This window comes from Sminthopsis crassicaudata, chromosome 3, assembly GCF_048593235.1.
Source record: "Sminthopsis crassicaudata isolate SCR6 chromosome 3, ASM4859323v1, whole genome shotgun sequence".
Taxonomy (NCBI): domain Eukaryota; kingdom Metazoa; phylum Chordata; class Mammalia; order Dasyuromorphia; family Dasyuridae; genus Sminthopsis; species Sminthopsis crassicaudata.
In genome coordinates, this window is record NC_133619.1 from 653,281,543 (window position 1) to 653,300,882 (window position 19,340).

Below are 19,340 nucleotides of genomic sequence, written 5' to 3' on the forward strand. Positions count from 1 at the left end.
AGACTAGGTTCACATGGGGTGGGGTGGGAGAAACTTTTGTCCAGGTAACTCATTAAAACTGAAAAATAGTCATGTTTGGTTCCTTCTCAGATCAGCTATGGTCTCTTTGATCCACTCATCAGTGACCCACTTCAGTTTCCTTCTGTTTATCAGATGGCCCCCAGTGAAACCTCTCTTCCCCTTGGCATGGTCAGGTTAATGCTGCATTTCAAATGGAACTGGGTGGGCCTTCTTGCCTCAGATGATTCAAGAGGTGAGAAATTCCTCAGGGACCTTCAAGAAGAAATGGCCAGAAATGATGTCTGTGTGGCCTTTTTAAAAAAGATTGCCAGTAATAAGTCAGGAGATAAAGATTTATATCAATATTTTGCACTCAGCATATATGGTTCTGCAGCGAATGTGTTTGTCATTTACAGAGATACAAATGCACTTCTGAGTCTATTGTTTATGGAAAATCCTCATGTCGTTGTAAGAAAAGTGTGGATCACTACCAGTCACTGGGATATTGCCAAAAAACCCGCTTATATTTATTATGATAATTTCCATGGGGCTCTGATATTTTCAGATCAGACAAGTAAGATTCCTGGGTTCAAAGATTTTCTGAAAACTGTTAACCCTGCCAGATACCCAGAGGATATTTTCCTTAAGAAGTTTTGGAACTCAGCTTTTGGATGTCCCCATATACATAGGAAGGAAGATGAGGAAGTCTGTTCACCAAATGCCTCTTTAGACACCCTGAGTTTGAGCTCTTTAGAAAACATTATGTCTGACCAGAGTTACACTGTCTACACTGCTGTGTATGCTGTGGCCTGGGCCCTTCATGAGATGTTCTTAGTGAGATCAGAAATGGAATTCAACATAGATGGAGACAACAGGGTATTTCCCCCCTGGAAGGTAAAGTTCCCACCTTCATAACAGTGATACCCAAATCTCTGATTCTCGACTTGCAATGTTTAGAAAAGAGATAAGAGATTACTAACTCAGCTCACCTCTTTTTTTAGTGAGTTAGCTCTGGACAGCAGACTCAAGATATTTTACCTCATTTCTAGTCATTTCAGAATTAGGATCAACTCTGATGGATATAGTTCTTTCCAAAAATGAGGTTATACAGGTCAATTCTAAAAGACTTATGATGGACAGAGCCATATGCATTCAGAGAGAGAACGACGGGAACTGAATGTAAATTCTGTACCTATATCTACACATCACACTGCACACAAAAAAAATCAGATGAAAAAGAAAAAAAATGAGAGAAAACAAAAGCAAAGAAATAACAACAAAAAGAGGAAAATACTACATAATATAGGTATACAATTGCACACATCTAACATATCTTGGATTACTTGATGTTTAGGGGAATTATCCAATTAGATTCTTATTTTTTCTATCTCCCACTCATCATTTATTGAGCTATTAACTTATCAACAAATAGGCATTTACAATGGTTCTACCAAAAGATAAGAAATATGATATACAATAGAGATAGGAACTTAAAGATTAAGAAAATCTCATTTGTCTCAAAAATGTAACACTAGAAGAGGCAATAAATTCTGTAGATATATATACATATATATGCTTATTTTTATGTAGGCATATATTTATGTGTATTTATTTTAAATATGTATTTTTGTTAATTTTATAATTACAATTTTTGACAGTACATATGCATGAGTAATTTTTTTTACAACATTATCCCTTGTATTCATTTTTCCAAATTTTGCCCTCCCTCCGTCTACTCCCTCCCCCAGATGACAGGCAATCCCATACATATTAAATGTGTTACAGTATAACCTAGATACAATATATGTGTGTAAAACCAATTTTCTTGTTGCACGGTAAGAATTGGATTCCGAAGATATAAGTAACCTGGGTAGAAAGATAGTAGTGCAAACAGTTTACATTCAATTCCCAGTGTTCCTTCTCTGGGTGTAGCTGTTTCTGTCCATCACTGATCAACTGGAACTGAATTAGATCTTCTTTATGTTGAAGATATCCACTTCTATCAGAATATATCTTCATACAGTATCGTTGTTGAAGTGTATAGTGATCTCCTGGTTCTGCTCATTTCACTCAGCATCAGTTTATGCAAGTCTCTCCAAACCTCTCTGTATTAATCCTGCTGGTCATTTCTTACAGAACAATAATATTCCATAACATTCATACACCATAATTTACCCAACCATTCTCCAATTGATGGACATCCATTCATTTTCCAGTTTCTAGCCACTATAAAAAGGGCTGCCACAAAAAATTTGGCACATACAGGTCTCTTTCCCTTCTTTAGTATTTCTCTGGGATATAAGCCAAATAGCAGCACTGCTGGGTCAAAGGGTATGCACAGTTTGATAACTTTTTGGGCATCGTTCCAAATTGCTCTCCAGAATGGCTGGATTCTTTCACAACTCCACCAACAATGCATAAGTGTCCTAGTTTTCCCACATCCCCTCCAACATTCATCATTATCTTTTCCTGTCATCTTAGCCAATCTAGCAGGTGTGTAGTGGTATCTAGGAGTTGTCTTAATTTGCATTTCTCTGATCAGTAGTGATTTGGAACACTCTTTCATATGAGTGGATATAGTTTCAATTTCATCATCCGAAAATTGTCTGTTCATATCCTTTGACCATTTATCAATTGGAGAATGGTTTGATTTCTTATAAATTAGAGTCAGTTCTCTATATATTTTGGAAATGAGGCATTTATCAGAACCTTTAACTGTAAAAATGTTTTCCCAATTTGTTACTTCCCTTCTAATCTTGTTTGCATTAGTTTAGTTTGTACAAAAGCTTTTTAATTTGATGTAATCAAAATCTTCTATTTTGTGATCAATAATGATCTCTAATTCTCCTTTGGTCATAAATTCCTTCTTCCTCCACACGTCTGAAAGGTAGACTATCCTCTGTTCCTCTAATCTATTTATGATCTCATTCTTTATGCCTAAATCATGGACCTATTTTGATCTTATCTTGGTATGTGGTATTAAGTGTGGGTCCATATCTAATTTCTGCCAAACTAATTTCCAGTTTTCCAAACAGTTTTTTTCAATAATGAATTCTTATCCCAAAAGTTGGTATCTTTGGATTTATCAAAGATTGCTATAGTTGTTCCCTGTTTTGTCCTGTGTACTTAATCTGTTCCACTGATCAACTAGTCTATTTCTTAGTCAATACCAAATGGTTTTGGTGACTGTTGCTTTATAATATAGCTTTAGATCAGGTACAGCTAGACCACCTTCACTTAATTTTTTTTTCATTACTTCCCTTGAAATTTTCGACCTTTTGTTGTTCCATATGAATTCTGTTGTTATTTTTTCTAGGTTATTTAAATAGTTTCTTGGGAATCTGATTGGTATAGCACTAAATAAATAGATTAGTTTGGAGAGTATTGTCATCTTTATTATATTAACTCGGCCTATCCAAGAGCACTTAATGTCTTTCCAATCATTTAAATCTGATTTTATTTTTGTGGCAAGTGTTTTGTAATTTTGCTCGTATAATTCCTGACTTTTCTTTGATAGATGGATTCCCAAATATTTTATACTCTCGACAGTTGTTTCTAATGGAATTTCTCTTTGTATCTCTTGCTGTTGCATTTTGTTGGTGATGTATAAAAATGCTGAGGATTTATGTGGATTTATTTTGTATCCAGCAACTTTGCTAAAGTTGTGAATTATTTCTAATAACTTTTTATTAGAATCTCTGGGGTTCTCTAAGTATACCACCATATCATCTGCAAACAATGATAGTTTGATTTCCTCATTTCCTTATTCCTTTAATCTCTTTCTTGACTCTTATTGCCAAGGCTAGCATTTCTAATATAATATTGAATAGTAATGGTGATAGTGGGCAACCTTGTTTCACTCCTGATCTTACTGGAAAAGGTTCCAGTTTATCTGCATTACATATTATGCTTACTAACAGTCTTAAATATATGCTCCTGACTATTTTAAGGAATCGTCAATTTATTCCTATACTCTCAAGTGTTTTTAGTAGGAATGGATGTTGTATTTTACCAAATGCTTTTTCTGCATCTATTGAGATGATCATATGGTTTTTATTAATTTGATTATTAATATGGTCAATTATACTAATAGTTTTCCTAATATGAAACCAGCCCTGCATTCTGGGTATAAATCCTACTTGATCATAGTGTATTGTCCTTGGAATGATTTTCTGAAGTCTTTTTGCTAATATCTTATTTAAGATTTTAGCATCAATATTCATTAAGGAGATTGGTCTATAGTTTTCTTTCTCAGTTTTCAACCTGCCTGGTTTAGATATCAGTACCATGTCTGTGTCATAAAAGGAGTTTGGTGGGACTTCTTCATCCCTTATTTTTTCAAATAGTTTACATAACATTGGGGCTAATTGTTCTTTAAATGTTTGGTAGAATTCACATGTAAATCCATCTGGTGCTGGGGATTTTTTCTTAGGGAGTTGATTAATAGCTTGTTCTATTTCTTTTTGTGAAATGGGACTATTTAAACAGTTTACCTCCTCCTCTGTTAATCTAGGAAGCCTATATTTTTGGAGGTAGTCATCCATTTCACTTAAGTTATAAAATTTATTAGCAAAGTAACTCATTATTATTTCTCTAATTTCCTCTTCATTGGGAGAAAGATCACCCCTTTCATTTTTAAGACTAACAATTTGATTTTCCTCTTTCCTTTTTCTGATCAGATTTACTATTTTATTGACTTTTTCATAAAACCAACTCTTAGTTTTATGTATTAACTCAATAGTTTTTTTACTTTCAATATTATTGATTTCTCCTTTTAATTTTAGAATTTCAAGTTTAGTCTTTGATTGGGGGGTTTTAATTTAGTCTTTTTCTAGCTTTTTAAGTTGCAGGCTCAATTCATTAATCTCTTTCTCTATTTTATTCAAGTAAGCCTCTGAAGATATAAAATTTCCTCTTATTCCCACTTTAGCTACATCCCACAAATTTTGGTATGATGTCTCATCATTGTCATTATCTTGGGTGAAATCATTAATTGGTTTTATAATTTGCTGTTTCAAATTATAAATGATGATGTCTCATCTTTCTTTAAGATGAGATTATTTAGTTTCCAATTATTTTTTGGTCTATTTAACCCTAACTTCTTGTTGAATGTAGTTTTTATTGCATTGTGATCTGAGAAGAAAGAATTTACTATTTCTGCCTTCCTGCATTTAATTTTGAGATCTTTATGTCCCAATATATGGTCGATCTTCTGCTGAGAAGAAAGTATACTCCTCTCTATCACCATTCAGTTTTCTCCAAAGATCTATCATACTTAGTTTTTCTAATGTTCTATTTACCTCTTTAATTTCTTTCTTATTTGTTTTGTGGTTTGATTTATCTAATTCTGAAAGTGCAAGGTTGAGATCTCCCACTATTATAGTTTTGCTGTCTGTTTCTTCTTGCAACTCTCTTAACTTCTCCTTTAGGAAATTAGATGCTATACCACTTGGTGCATATATGTTTAGTACTGATATGGCTTCATTGTTTATGCTACCTTTTAGCAGGATATAGTTTTCTTCCTTATCTCTTTTAATTAGATCAATTTCTGCTTTTGCTTGATCTGAGATAAGGATGGCTACCCCTGCTTTTTTGGCTTCACCTAAAGCATAATAGATTCTGCTCCAGCCTTTTACCTTTACTCTGTATGTATCTCCCTGCTTTAAATGTGTTTCCTGTAAACAACATATTGTAGGGTTCTGACTTTTGATCCAGTCTGGCATCCAGGTCTGCTTAATGGGAGAGTTCATCCCATTCACATTTACAGTTAAAATTACTAATTCTGTATTTCCTGCCATCATATTATCCCCTGATTATGCTTTTTTTCCCTTGTGCCCCCTGAAGCACTTCCCCAGTATTGAATTTATGGACCCCACTTGTGATGCTCAGCCCTCCCTTTTTAGTATCCCTCCCCCCTCCTTTTATGTCTAATTCAGTAGTAGGGTATTCTTCATGGAATCATACTGTATTTATTTTTCTGATTCAATTCTCTATTATCAGAGGGTAAGGAGTTATCATTTTTATTTTATATCTTAAGGACTCAGCTCAGGGCTTTGAATTAATAAATGGGTAAAATGGCTCTTAGAATTGTATTGGAAACAGTCGAATTAATTATAGGGGTGAACCCTGTACCACCCTACTTACTCTAAATAATACTATATTCTTTCTTTCTGTATTTTCGTTCCCAAATCCACTCTCATCAAACAGAGAAAAGGCCACTGTTTTTTTTCAATAGGTTAAAAAATTCTTACTTCCAGTTTGAGATTTGGCTCAGTCTTCTAGCCTGGAGAGAACAGTTGGGTTTCTGGTTTTGTTATCCAATTTATTAGCAATCCATCCTAAGTCTTTGAAAAATGAAAATGTGCAATCCCTCCTCATTGCAAGGCATTGAAGAAGATGTAAAGAACTAAGAAACTAGAGAACATCCCTGAGAGAATTTAATAGTGAAATTTCAACTAATTCTCTTCCCTTTCAGGTCCATCCCTTTCTGAAGAACATCCAGTTTAACAATAGTGCTGGGAATCTGGTGGTCTTGGATAAGAAGAGGAACTTTGTGGCAAACTATGATATTCTCAACTATATGACCTTTAGCAATGGCACTGAAGTCCTGATAAAAGTGGGAGAGTTTATTCCTCAAGCTCCACTTGGCCAAGATTTAACCATCCAAGAGAAGGCCATTACATGGTCCACATGGAGTAAAAAATTAAAGAATGATTAAAATGTTGGTTTTATGAAATCTGTAAAGATAAGAAAATAGCCCATCGGAATAGTCAGTAGCATATTTTCAAACCTGGGGAATATTCCACAAAATCTGCTTGAAGGAAACAGCTTAGAAATAAAGTTTTTTTGATGCATAATAATTTATGATCATTAGCATTTTTCCCTCTCAAGATTTTTAAATCTTGTAATGAACAAACTATCATTCCAAGACTGTGGTTCGTGTCAAGGCACTTAGTCTTTACTATTTGTGACCTCCATGGAATGTAGATCACCAAGCCCTTCTATCCTCCCCTACCTCTCAAGTTGTACCAATTCTAGAATTTTTCCCCATGACATTATTCATCCATCTCATCCTCTAAAATCCCTTTTTCCTTTTGATTTAATCTATCATGATGTCATGGATTTTTCTAATGCATCTCTCAGTATGCAACTTCACCTTCTTTATTTGAAATTCCTAGTAAATAACTGCAATTAAGTTAAGTATTAACCAATTTGATCTTTTTGCTGTCCCAAGGACATTCAAAATTTTTCTCTAGAATCATGATTCAAATATAATTTTCTGTAGGGCTGTTTTCTTAAAAGTTCCACTCACAAAGTCATCCACTGTTCCTGGGGAAAATACAACTATATATATACAGACTTTTGCTAAGAAGCTAATATCCCTGCTTTTTAGTATACTGTCTAGATTTACCTATCCAAGCAGGAAGCCTTTTTTAATGTCATCATAATGGTCACAATCTGCTGCAATGTTTGAACCAAAGCACATAAAATGTTTTACTGTTTTTCTATTTGTGTCCCCATATTTGAAACAAAATAATGGAACTAGTCATAAAGATCTTGGCTTTTTATTTGGTTGCTCAATTGATTTTGTTGTGCTTTAAGATACTTTTCTCCTTATAATCAAGTCTTTTTAATTCTGCTTCCCTTTATGTCATCAGAAAGGCATTGTCTGAATAACGGAGATCTTTGAAATTTTTTATGAAAAAAACTTGATTCCAGCTTTTGTTTCATCCAGTCAGACATTTTTCATAACTTGTTTTACATATAAATTAAATAAAGAGAAAGGATACAATCTGATCATAATCTTTTTCTAATCTGAAAGTAATTAATTATTGCATGTTTAGTTGTATCTTTTACTTCTTGGTCCACATTCATGTTCCTTGGGATGCAGTAGGATGATTTGGTACTCCAATCTCTTTGAGGAAATGATCAATGTAAATGAAGCAGACATGATATGGTTGATTTTCCTGGGACATTCTTCCATTACCCATAGTGCATGAATGTTGGCAATTTGATCTCTCTTTTGAAAACCAATTTTCTCTTCTGGCAATTCTATACTTGCTGTTGAAACCTTACATGAAAGATCTTAAATAGAACCTTGCTAACATGTGAATGAATGCAGTTGCACAGTGACTTGCATGGTCTTAGAATTGTCCATCTTTAGAACTTACATGTAAAGTGATCTTTTCATTCCTATGTCCACTATTGTGTTTTTCAAATTGGCTGTCAACCATGTCCAGTTTTTTAAGAGTCACATCTTTCAGAATTTTAAATAGCTTGGCTAGAATTGTATTACTTGTCCTCACCTTATCATTAGCAATGCTTGTTAGGACAACTATAATTTCATTCTCCAGAATACCTGGCTCTTGAGTACAACCAGAATATCATGGTTATTGGAGACGTTAATACCTTACTTATATATTTCCATTTTATTCTACTTCTATTAAATACTGAACATTTTGTCTTTTATCACGTCCATATTTGCATGAAATTTTCCCCTCAGTAGTTAAAATTTTCTTTATGAAATCTTTTATCATTCCTATTCTACTGTCTTCTATTTCTTTATATTGCTTCTTTATGAAAATCTCACCCAGGTTGTTTTGATCCTAATAGCATCCTGTATTCTATAGTTGAAAAGAAATACAACTCCTAAAGGCTTTAGTTATGTGAGTACCTTTTGCAAGGAAATTGATCTAAGCTTTGTCAGAATGATTGGTTAAAAGCCTTTGGAATATTCCCCCTGCAGCCTCCTCAGTCCAGATGCACTGAAGTTTGTGGTGCTGGATTTCAGAAGAAAGCCCAGGAGGGATGCCCTGTCTGCTGCTTTAACTGTGACCCCTGCCTAGAGAGGCACATTTCCAACCAGACAGGTAAGTCTATGAGGATATGTTCACCTTCAACAAACATGAACCTAGGGCAACCAACTGAAGCTGAATGGGTGTCCCACTTATGGTGAGGCACAGGAAACATATTAATATTGGAATGTGGTATCCAGAGACCAAGAGAAGTCTAAAAGAAAAGTCAGAAAGGTCAAGAATATTGAAGGTCCAAAGTGATCAACATTAGAGAGATATGGGGGGGTGAGATCCACAAAGTAGGAATTTCTTGCCACATTTCTCTGTACTTCAATTGCTCAGGGAGATATTGCTGAAAAGAGCACCTAGGTACACAGATTTCTTATATTCATATAGGAATTAAGATATTCAATTGAGTCTTTTCCATCGAGACAGCAGGAATGAAATACAAATGCTCTCATACTAATTTAAGAGAATCGAAAGATGAAGAGACCATTCACAGTAACATGATTATTGAAGAGCTGGGACTCAAGTGAGGGTACTGAATTGGAATTCAGTGAAATTTTCAATTCATCTCAGCTGTTTTACCTGAATGTTTATCCATTCGATGTACAATGGTTGCCAAGAAGACATTAATATATACCCAGCCCAAAACCTTACAAAACTATGATTTTGGGGAAGATGCAAGTAAAATTTTAAGATACTTTAACCTGACAAAGCTGCACACATAGACAGAAATTTGGGGAATAACTTCTGGCAAAGGGAAAAGGATAATAATAGATAAAATTAAAATAGCCAGACCTAGAGCAATGCTTACAAGAACAAGATCTCTGTAAAAGTAGATCTTGCAATAGAGCTTAATTGGAAGAATCTTCTCAATTCCCAGCTTGCTTTAGGGTTTTTCCTGTAGAGCAAGTTTGGACCCTCTTCCAGGTACTGTAGGTTTCTATACATCACACCAGTTGTCATGTCCCTTCAGAAGTTTCTTTTCTCCAGGCTAAACATGTTCAGTTTCTTTGATTCCTATTGTATTATGATTTTAAAGGAAAGTTCGGATTCGCTCCTATAAATGACACTCTCAAGCTCAGTTAAAAAGTAAAAGTAAAAAGTTTTAATCAAACAAGACAAGGTACAGACAATTTAAACTTACATAAAAAACAAATAACAATAAGAATAACTAATGCAACAACAACAATGATTAGTATAGCAGATAGAGGAAGAGAATACATCACCAATTCAAGGGAACCTCAAAAACTCAAATGGCTGGGAGCCCCATTTCAGCCTCAATCAACTTGAATTGTGTAAAAAATTTTCCGGGCGAAGCATCCTCCCCATGGATGGGACTCAACTATGGCTTACAACACAGGCTTTTTATATGTTTTCAGACAAAGAAGGCTCCCGGCCAAAACTTATCTGTATATTCATGTTGACTCACTCCAAACCCTAGAAGCTTGACACCTTTCCTTATCAATTGCATATGCACAGGGAGGAAGCCACCCAACCCTAAGCATAAACATGTCCAAGAATGGCTAGTTCCTGGTATCTATTGTCAAGGACCTACAGAGTTCATGGAATGGTCAAGTTCCTATAATTTAGAAGCTCAGGCCTGTTAGATTTGAGTGAGCTTATAATTCTAATATGAAATTTTAATTTCTTATTCATCTATCCATACAGAATTAATAATTGATGCCTAAAAAATTTAAGGGTCATCCAAGGAAAGCCCCAAAGTCTTTATGTCAACAAATAGCTGTATACAAATAGGTCATCAATATGCTAAGCATCAACAGGAAAAGCACACAACCAAATCTTTACCAGATGTAGGAGAGCATCTCTCCACATGTTGTAGAAGTCTGGAAGAATTTAGGACGACAGAATCATTTTATTGTAAAAAGAAACCTCAAAACCAGAGAGCTACCAGCTTTCTAATGGAGAACCTTTAAAAAGATTATTGTCCAAGAAATGAAGTCAGCAATAAATTGGTTACCTTACTTTGTGACATGGAGCTGTCACATTTATAATTCTTGTTTTTGTTGATAATAAGAATAATATGTCATGTTTAAAATGTACTCTGTGAATTGTACATATATATATACATATATATATATATATGTATATATAGCTAGCTCTTATATATATATATATATATATATATATATATATATATATATATAAAAGAGCTAGCATATATCTAGTGGCTACCTAGCAGATGAAGTAGAGGATGAAGCACTGAACCTGCAGTAGGGAAGGTATCTTGTTGAGTTCAAATTTGGCTTCAACACCTACTAGCTTTGTGACTAAGGGAAAGTCACATAACCTTGTTTACCTCATCTTCTTCATCAGAAAAAAATAGGCTGGAAGAAGAAATACCAATTAACACCATTATCTTTGCCAAGAAAATCTCAAATGTGGTCACAAAGAGTCAGTCAGTCACAACTCACAATTACTCAAATTTATTTCCTACTTTGAATTTGCCAAACTTTCCATTTCTGTGAAGTAGGCACAATTAGTATCCCCATTTTACTATGATATAGAAGTACAAATTAGGTAATTGACTAACCTATAATCACAAAGCTCTCTGAGGCAGAATTCAAACTCAGGTCTTCCAAGTCTTGTGTTCTATCCACTGATATCAGATTCTGATCCCCATGGAACCAGATGGAGCCATTTGGATTTTTTCTACAAATATTATTGGCCACTGAAAGGGAAGTTTTGCTGTGGTTGAAATATTGGGACTTGTTTGTTCTCTTCAGATGCAGATCAATGTGTGCAATGCCCTGAAGATCAATATCCCAATCAGGAGAGGAATCAGTGCCTCCCCAAAGTGGTGACCTTCCTGGACTATGAAGATCCCATGGGGATGGCTTTGGCTTCTCTAGCTGCTTGCTTGTCTCTTCTCACAGCTCTGGTTCTCTGGGTCTTTGTGAGGCACAAAAACACCCCCATAGTCAGAGCCAATAACCGGGATCTCAGCTACATCCTCCTCATCTCCCTTTTCTTCTGCTTCCTCTGCTCTCTGCTCTTCATTGGCAGCCCAACAGCAGCCCATTGCCTTCTCCGACAAACAACATTTGGAGTCATGTTCACAGTGGCTGTTTCCTCTATTTTGGCCAAAACCATCATTGTGGTTCTGGCCTTCAGAGCCACCAGACCAGGCAGCAGGAGCAGGAAATGGATGGGAAGCAGAGCCCCCATTTATTTTGTTCTCTTTTGCACCATGATTCAAGTCATGCTCTGTGCAATCTGGCTGCTGCTCTCTCCCCCATTCCCAGAGGCAGACACACACTCCAACTACGAGCACATTATCTTGGGGTGCAATGAGGGCTCCCTCATTGCCTTCTCTTTTGTCCTGAGCTGTAACGAGCTATCGTCTCCAGAAGCTGCTGGATCGCTCTCTGGGAAGAGATCTGCTGTGTCTACTCAAATCTTTCGGACAGATTCTTCTTCCTGTAGTGAACCGTTGTCTCCAGGCAGTTGCTGTTAACTCTTGTCCTTAGAAGTGAATTCCCTTCCTGCAGAGAGCCCCGTCAAGCCAGATGTAGTGCAGAGTCCCCTTCTTGAATCCTGGCTCTGAATCTCCTCCAGCTCTTATCCTTCTCCAGGCCAATCTGCTCTCTGGGCCCAGTGCTATTTCTTTTATCCTCCCAGAGAATGGGCGTGGGATAATGCAAGGGCTTCTGGGAAGAACCACCCCAGCCAATGAGCTTGCCCCCTCTATCAAGTCAACCTGAGTTCTCACCTTGTAATTGTCCAGAAAACCTGAATTCTCACCTTGTCACTATCCAGACAACCTCAGTTCTCACTTAGTAATCCTAACATCTCCCCCTTTCTTTTGATTTAGAACATAGGACAGTCATGACCTTGAAACATAAATCCATCAATATGGGAAGTATTACAGATAATTACATAAATTACATAAGCACATAGTAACATAGTAACATAACACATGCTAGAAGTATATAACATAATCATAATCAAATAATCATAAATTGAAAATTTATAAATGTCCATAAGTCCATTGTCCATTAGTCTCATCTTGTGTGAGGAAGTCCAATGATTCCTGCTGGTTTTTAAAGTTCTTTAACAGTCTTCTTATTATCCATGCTCTTTCAGTGTCAGATGTTTCTTAGATCTTCTCCTTTATTTTGAGGTCTTTCTCTTTTTCTGTCTCTCTCTGATGGACAAGGCGAATATGACTCGTTGGCACCCATCTGATTCCTTCTCCTGCTGAAGAAATACAAGCAAACCCTCTCCCCCAGGCAGTTAACCTATCTGGTCCCTTCCATTCACCACTTTCTGGATCTCTCCACATCACCTGGCGATTATCTAAGGACAGTGGAGATGCTCGCACTGGACACTGCCCTTCTGGTGGGTTATAAAACCTGTCTGCCGGAGCCAGTGCATCTTTGTCAAAAATTAGAAAATTAATGGTATAGAGAACTAAATTTAGAAGTTCCCTAGGGCTACCTGTGGCTCCCCCTTTCTTTTGTTTTTGGAGGAGTGTCTTAATATCTCTGTTTCTTCTCTCTACTATTGCCTGCCCTTGAGGATTAAAGGGTATGCCCGTGGTATGTAAAATCTTATACTGTGCACAAAAGTGTGTAAAATGTTTGGACGTATATGCAGGTCCATTGTCTGTTTTTATTGCTTGTGGCACACCCATAATTGCAAAAGCCTGTATAAGGAATTCAGTGACCACTCGGGCTGTCTCTTTTGCTGCTGGCATTGCAAATGTGAATCCTGAAAAGGTGTCTACCACGACATGAATAAAAGATAGACGACCAAAAGATTTATAATGGGTCACATCCATTTGCCAGATTTCATTGGGTCTCAAACCACGAGGATTCTTCCCTGGAGGGAGTGTAGGAGCATGGAAAGGAAGACAAGCTGTACAGCTTTTTACTATGCTCCTAGCTTCCTCTCTTGTGATTCCAAATTGTAAACGTAAAGCTCGAGCAGCCTGATGATATTTAGAATGAGATTCTTGTGCTTCCTGAAATAAAGGACTACTGGCTAACATGGTTAGAAGGCTATCTGCCTTTGAATTTCCATCAAAAATGGGACCTGGAAGTCCACTATGTGAGTGGACATGCAAGATATAAATCTTGCCTGGATGTTTTCTCACTTGCTCTTGAAGTTCCTTAAAGAGCTGATAAATATTGGAGGCTGCAAATTTTATTTGGGCTGTGGCAATTCTTTGTACTACACCTACTGAATAGGCTGAATCAGTAATTATATTTACGTCTCCTGGGTAATAAGTGAGAGCTAGCATGATAGGGGGCAGCTAGGTGGTGCAGTGGATAGAGCACCAGCTTTGAATTCAGGAGGACCCGAGTTCGAATCTGGCCTCAGACACTTAATACTTCCTAGCTGTGTGACCCTGGGCAAGTCACTTAACCCCAGCCTAAAATTAAAAAAAAAAAAAAAAAAAAAAAAAAAAAGGGGCAGCTAGGTGGCGCAGTGGATAGAGCACCAGCCTTGAATTCTGGAGGACCAGAGTTCAAATCTGGTCTCAGACACTTAACACTGGAGGACCAGAGTTCAAATCTGGTCTCAGACACTTAACACTTCCTAGCTGTGTGACCCTGGGCAAGTCACTTAACCCAAGCCTCAGAGAAAAAAAAAAAAAAAGAAAGAAAAAAAAAAAAAAAAAAAAAAAAAAAAAAAGAGAGCTAGCATGATAGCAAATAATTCATTCTGTTGAGTGGATTGAAAAGGAGTCCTGATTACTCTCTTTATGGTTAAATCATGAGAGTATATGGCACAAATATTTTCTTTGGAGGCATCTGTAAAGATTGTTGGTCCTTTAAGAGGAACCTTAGAAACCTTTTCTTCAAAAATCCATCGCCAATTATGTAGTAGCCGGGTAATCTTTAATGGAGATCCATGTGCAAAATTTGGAGCGGTGGCCAATAAAATTTGCCATTCTGGGATGGTCTCACAGCATACATTAATTTGTGCGTTAGTATAGAATGTGTATATTTTTTCAGGACTTATTCCAGATAATTGTGTTACTCTCTTAATAGCCTTTAATAAAATCCTAGCCACAAGCACTGGGTAAGGTGTAAGGCTTTGTTCTGGTTGTGCTGGGAGGTTCACCCACTCAATCACTCTGTCTCCTTGATGAAGGACTGCTGTGGGTGCCTCTTTTGTTCCCTGTTCGGGCGCCAAATTGCGAAGGTCTGGTCTAGCTCTTCTTGTCAGGATAAGCAAAAGTCCTTGCCCCACGTTGGGCGCCAATTGTAACGAGCTATCGTCTCCAGAAGCTGCTGGATCGCTCTCTGGGAAGAGATCTGCTGTGTCTACTCAAATCTTTCGGACAGATTCTTCTTCCTGTAGTGAACCGTTGTCTCCAGGCAGTTGCTGTTAACTCTTGTCCTTAGAAGTGAATTCCCTTCCTGCAGAGAGCCCCGTCAAGCCAGATGTAGTGCAGAGTCCCCTTCTTGAATCCTGGCTCTGAATCTCCTCCAGCTCTTATCCTTCTCCAGGCCGATCTGCTCTCTGGGCCCAGTGCTATCTCTTTTATCCTCCCAGAGAATGGGCGTGGGATAATGCAAGGGCTTCTGGGAAGAACCACCCCAGCCAATGAGCTTGCCCCCTCTATCAAGTCAACCTGAGTTCTCACCTTGTAATTGTCCAGAAAACCTGAATTCTCACCTTGTCACTATCCAGACAACCTCAGTTCTCACTTAGTAATCCTAACACTGAGCTACATGGGAGTCTTGGCCCTGGCAAGCTTCACTGTGGCCTTTTTTGTCAGAAATCTCCCTGACACTTTCAATGAAGCCAAATTCATCACATTCAGCATGCTGGTGTTCTGCAGCGTCTGGATCTCCTTCCTCCCCACGTACCAGAGCACCAAGGGGAAGATGATGGTAGCCGTGGAGATCTTCTCCATCTTAAGTTCCAGTACTGGCTTGCTAGCCTGCATCTTTATCCCCAAATGCTATGTGATCCTTCTGCAGCCCCACAGGAACACCAAGAAATCTTTAAAGAGTAATGTCAAGTCTTGAGTGCAGAATTATTTTGAATTGTTCTGCAGGACTCACATGAGATTTTAAACAACCAACCAAAATTGCTCTTGCTTCCAAGTATCCTAGTGAAACCCAAATGACTTCTATATTTACTAAACAAGAGCTTCTTGCCTATTCCCCACTGTTTCAAAACCACTTTCATTAGGTCTTCAACCTCATGGATCTGATGATGACATCTTTCAGAGTGTTCTCCCCTTCTCCACATTGAATCCATATGTAAATTACAGAAATTCTTACATGACTTCTGCATGAACACCTGCTTCCTTAACCTTTCTTCATCCATAAAATATAATTGGTGCAAATAAAATATTTTTAAAGGATGGATTGGGGTATGACTATAAATTTGTTCTGCTATGACTTAAGGGGATGTATTATGATATTAAAGAAAAGTTCTGATTCACTCCTATAAATGATGCTCTCAAGCTCAATTTAAAAAAAAATGAAAATAAAAAGTTTTAATCAAACAAGACAAGGTACAGACAATTTAGATTTACACAACAAAACAAATAGAAATAAGAACAATTGACAACATGACAATTATAGCAGATAGAGGAAGAGAATACATCACCAATTCAAGGGAACCTCAAAAACTCAAATGGCTGGGAGTCCCATTTCAGCCTCAATCAACTTGAATTGTGTAAAGATTTTTCCAGGGGAAGTGTCCTCCCCACGGATGAGACTCAGTGGAGGTGTAAGATTCTCAATCTTATATACCTCTCTTAAACAAAGAGGGCTTTCAGCCAAGAAGTCTGGCACGTATACATGTATAGAAATACGTGACTTTCTAGTGTTTTGACTTACTCCATATATTATCTTGACATATATAAAAATACGTGACCATCCAGTGTTTTGACCCATTCTATATTGTCTATACCTTGACGTATTTCCTTATCAATTGTATATGCTCAGGGAGGAAGCCAACCGCCCTAAGCATAGACATTTCCAGGAATGGTTAGTTCCTGGTATCTATTGTCAAGGACATATAGAGTTCATGGAATGGTCAAATTCCCATAATTTAGAAGCTCAGCCTGTTAGATTTGAGTGAGCTTACAATTCTAATATGAAATTTTAATTTCTTATTCAAGGGAATATAACTACAATTTGTCCCACCAGTTGTTGGCTACACCCTACAACTAATGATAACTTTTTAAATTACTCATTTACCTCTCTCTTACATGGGGTGGCTCTGGACCAAGGTATTTAAATTTTTACCTTACAGTAAGATTACTCTTATTAACCAGCTTCTAGGCTAAAGATTTCTACTCACTGTATTTTAGACTATTCTGAATAGAAAGAGGAACCTTAAAGCACTCTACTTTTCATCATTCTTAGATTTCATTACATTTGACATGTGTAGCTGTTGGCATCTGGTTTAATAATTCAGGTGATGGTTTTTGGAACTCAGGCTTAGCTGTGGTGGTTTTCCCAAACTGCTAAACAAGTAATGCTGGAGACCATTCTGGGAACAGGGTGTAATAGGTTTGTAAATTTCAAGCTCTGCAGATTTCTCCCCAAATATAACCTAGCACTTAAGGCTAATTACCAATTGGACAATTCTCTACTAACATGTTTGAAGGATGACCCTACTCAACTCTGTGCTGGCTTGATCTGTGGGTGTGAACAGAGAAGGGAGGAGAGATCAGAGGGTGGAATAGGAGAAGCAGGATCATTCTTTGGTGGTGGAGAGAGAGAAAGGAGGTGTGGAAATTCTTATATCTAATCCCCTGATGGTGACCCCAAAAGACCAAGAATAGACTTTTGCTTATCCTGACTCCAGCTGATTCTAAGATATCCAGGGTCTCAACACTATGTGATGTGCAAACACCTCCAGGCTAGCTCTGCAGAAATGTCAAGTGTAGATCCCCATGGTCAGCTACATGTGGCTTGAGCCTTAGCAGGATCCACAGAAACTTTCACCTCCTGGACTACTTGAGGGGTCTAGATTTGAGTCCAAGAAGACTGAGCAAATCTTGACTGATTAGGAATGCCAAGCCCAGATGTACTGCAGAACAATCCCTGGGCATGAAGGAATCAGCACACCAGGAGTGCAGAGGCAGAGGGGCCAAGGGTACTGCTAACTGCAGGCACTTGCTTTTTGGAGGGTCAGGCCAAAGGGGAGAGCTGAAGTAAAGTTTGAACCACCATCCCATAAATTAGAGGTGCTTACACTAAAGAGGTGTTAACAATACCTCTAAAAATGAACCAGAAAAGCTGAAATAACCCCACCCCAGAAACTTGCTATGGGAAGAGGGAAGACCATTGAAAAAGGTTCTAACCCAAAGAGTAAGTAACATGAAATGGCTTTCTGACCAGAAAGAATTTATAGAAGTGAAAAAAAGAATCTAAAAATCAAATGAGAGACATTGAGGAAAACCTTTTTTAAAAAATCATCCAAGAGAGGCAGCTAGGTGGTGCAGTAAATACAGCACCAGCCTGAAGTCAGGAGGATGTGAGTTCTAATCTGATCTCAGACACTTAACACTTCCTAGCTGTGTGACCCTGGGCAAGTCACTTAACCCCAATTGCCTCAGCAAAAAGAAAGAAAGAAAGAAAGAAAGAAAGAAAGAAAGAAAGAAAGAAAGAAAGAAAGAAAGAAAGAAAGAAAGAAAGAAAGAAAGAAAGAAAGAAAGAAAGAAAGAAAGAAAGAAAGAAAGAAAGAAAGAAAGAAAGAAAGAAAGAAAGAAAGAAAGAAAGAAAGAAAGAAAGAAAGAAAGAAAGAAAGAAAGAAAGAAAGAAAGAAAGAAAGAAAGAAAGAAAAGAAAAGAAAAGAAAAGAAAAGAAAAGAAAAGAAAAGAAAAGAAAAGAAAAGAAAAGAAAAGAAAAGAAAAGAAAAGAAAAGAGAAAGAAAGAAAAAAACCATCCAAGAAAAATATGAAGGTTATGAGGGAAAGGTTAAACAACTAAAATAGGAAATATAGAGACTCAAAGATGAAAATAATTTTTTGAAAATTAGAATGGGGCAAGGAGGAACCAGTGAAGCTATGAGACAAAGAAATAACAGAACAGATTATAAACAATGAAACAATAGAGCAGGATATGAAACATCTTAAAGGAAAAATAAGAGGGAAAACAGATTAAAAAGAGAAAATATTAGAATAATTGGACTCTGAAAATTGTGACCAAAAAAGGAATCTTGACACAATAATGGAAGAAAGAATTCAAGAAAATTGCCTTGGAGTGATAGAAAATAACAGGAAAGTAGAAACAGGAAAAATCCACCAGTCCCCATTTCAACAAGATCCTTTGTGGAAAACACATAAGAATATTGTTGATAAATTTTTAAACTGCCAGATGACAGAGAAAAATTTGCAAGAAATAAGAAAAAGACAATTCAAATACACTGGAGTTGCAATTAGACTTGCAGAGGCTTAGCAGTAGGCACAATAAAAGAAAACAGTTCTGGAATCATATCTAGCAATCCTCAAAAGAACTGGACTTGTGGCCAAAAAATAATACTGCAGCAAAATTCTATGTATGAACTTGCAGATTTTCAGGATTTTCTATCAACCAAAAT

The 19,340-nt window shown here is 37.0% G+C and overlaps 1 protein-coding gene across 1 annotated transcript; it reads left to right on the forward strand.

The window, feature by feature from the left end:
- Positions 1–762: 762 nt before the first annotated feature.
- LOC141562665 (vomeronasal type-2 receptor 26-like) lies at positions 763–15,805 on the forward strand. The gene is made up of 5 exons (XM_074302668.1): positions 763–894; positions 6,476–6,616; positions 8,747–8,870; positions 11,546–12,161; positions 15,502–15,805. The coding sequence occupies exons 1-5, from the start codon at positions 763–765 to the stop codon at positions 15,803–15,805; spliced, it is 1,317 nt and encodes a 438-aa protein (XP_074158769.1).
- The last annotated feature ends 3,535 nt before the right edge of the window (positions 15,806–19,340 follow it).

What these genes read in the sequence shown, in the direction of transcription:
- LOC141562665 (XM_074302668.1), top strand. Translation starts at nt 763, where the DNA reads ATGTCTGACCAGAGTTACACTGTCTACACTGCTGTGTATGCTGTGGCC. An exon ending in GCACATTTCCAACCAGACAG is followed by an intron (nt 8,871 to 11,545) that starts GTAAGTCTATGA and finishes TGTTCTCTTCAG; the next exon opens with ATGCAGATCAATGTGTGCAA. An exon ending in CTGAGCTGTAACGAGCTATC is followed by an intron (nt 12,162 to 15,501) that starts GTCTCCAGAAGC and finishes CCTAACACTGAG; the next exon opens with CTACATGGGAGTCTTGGCCC.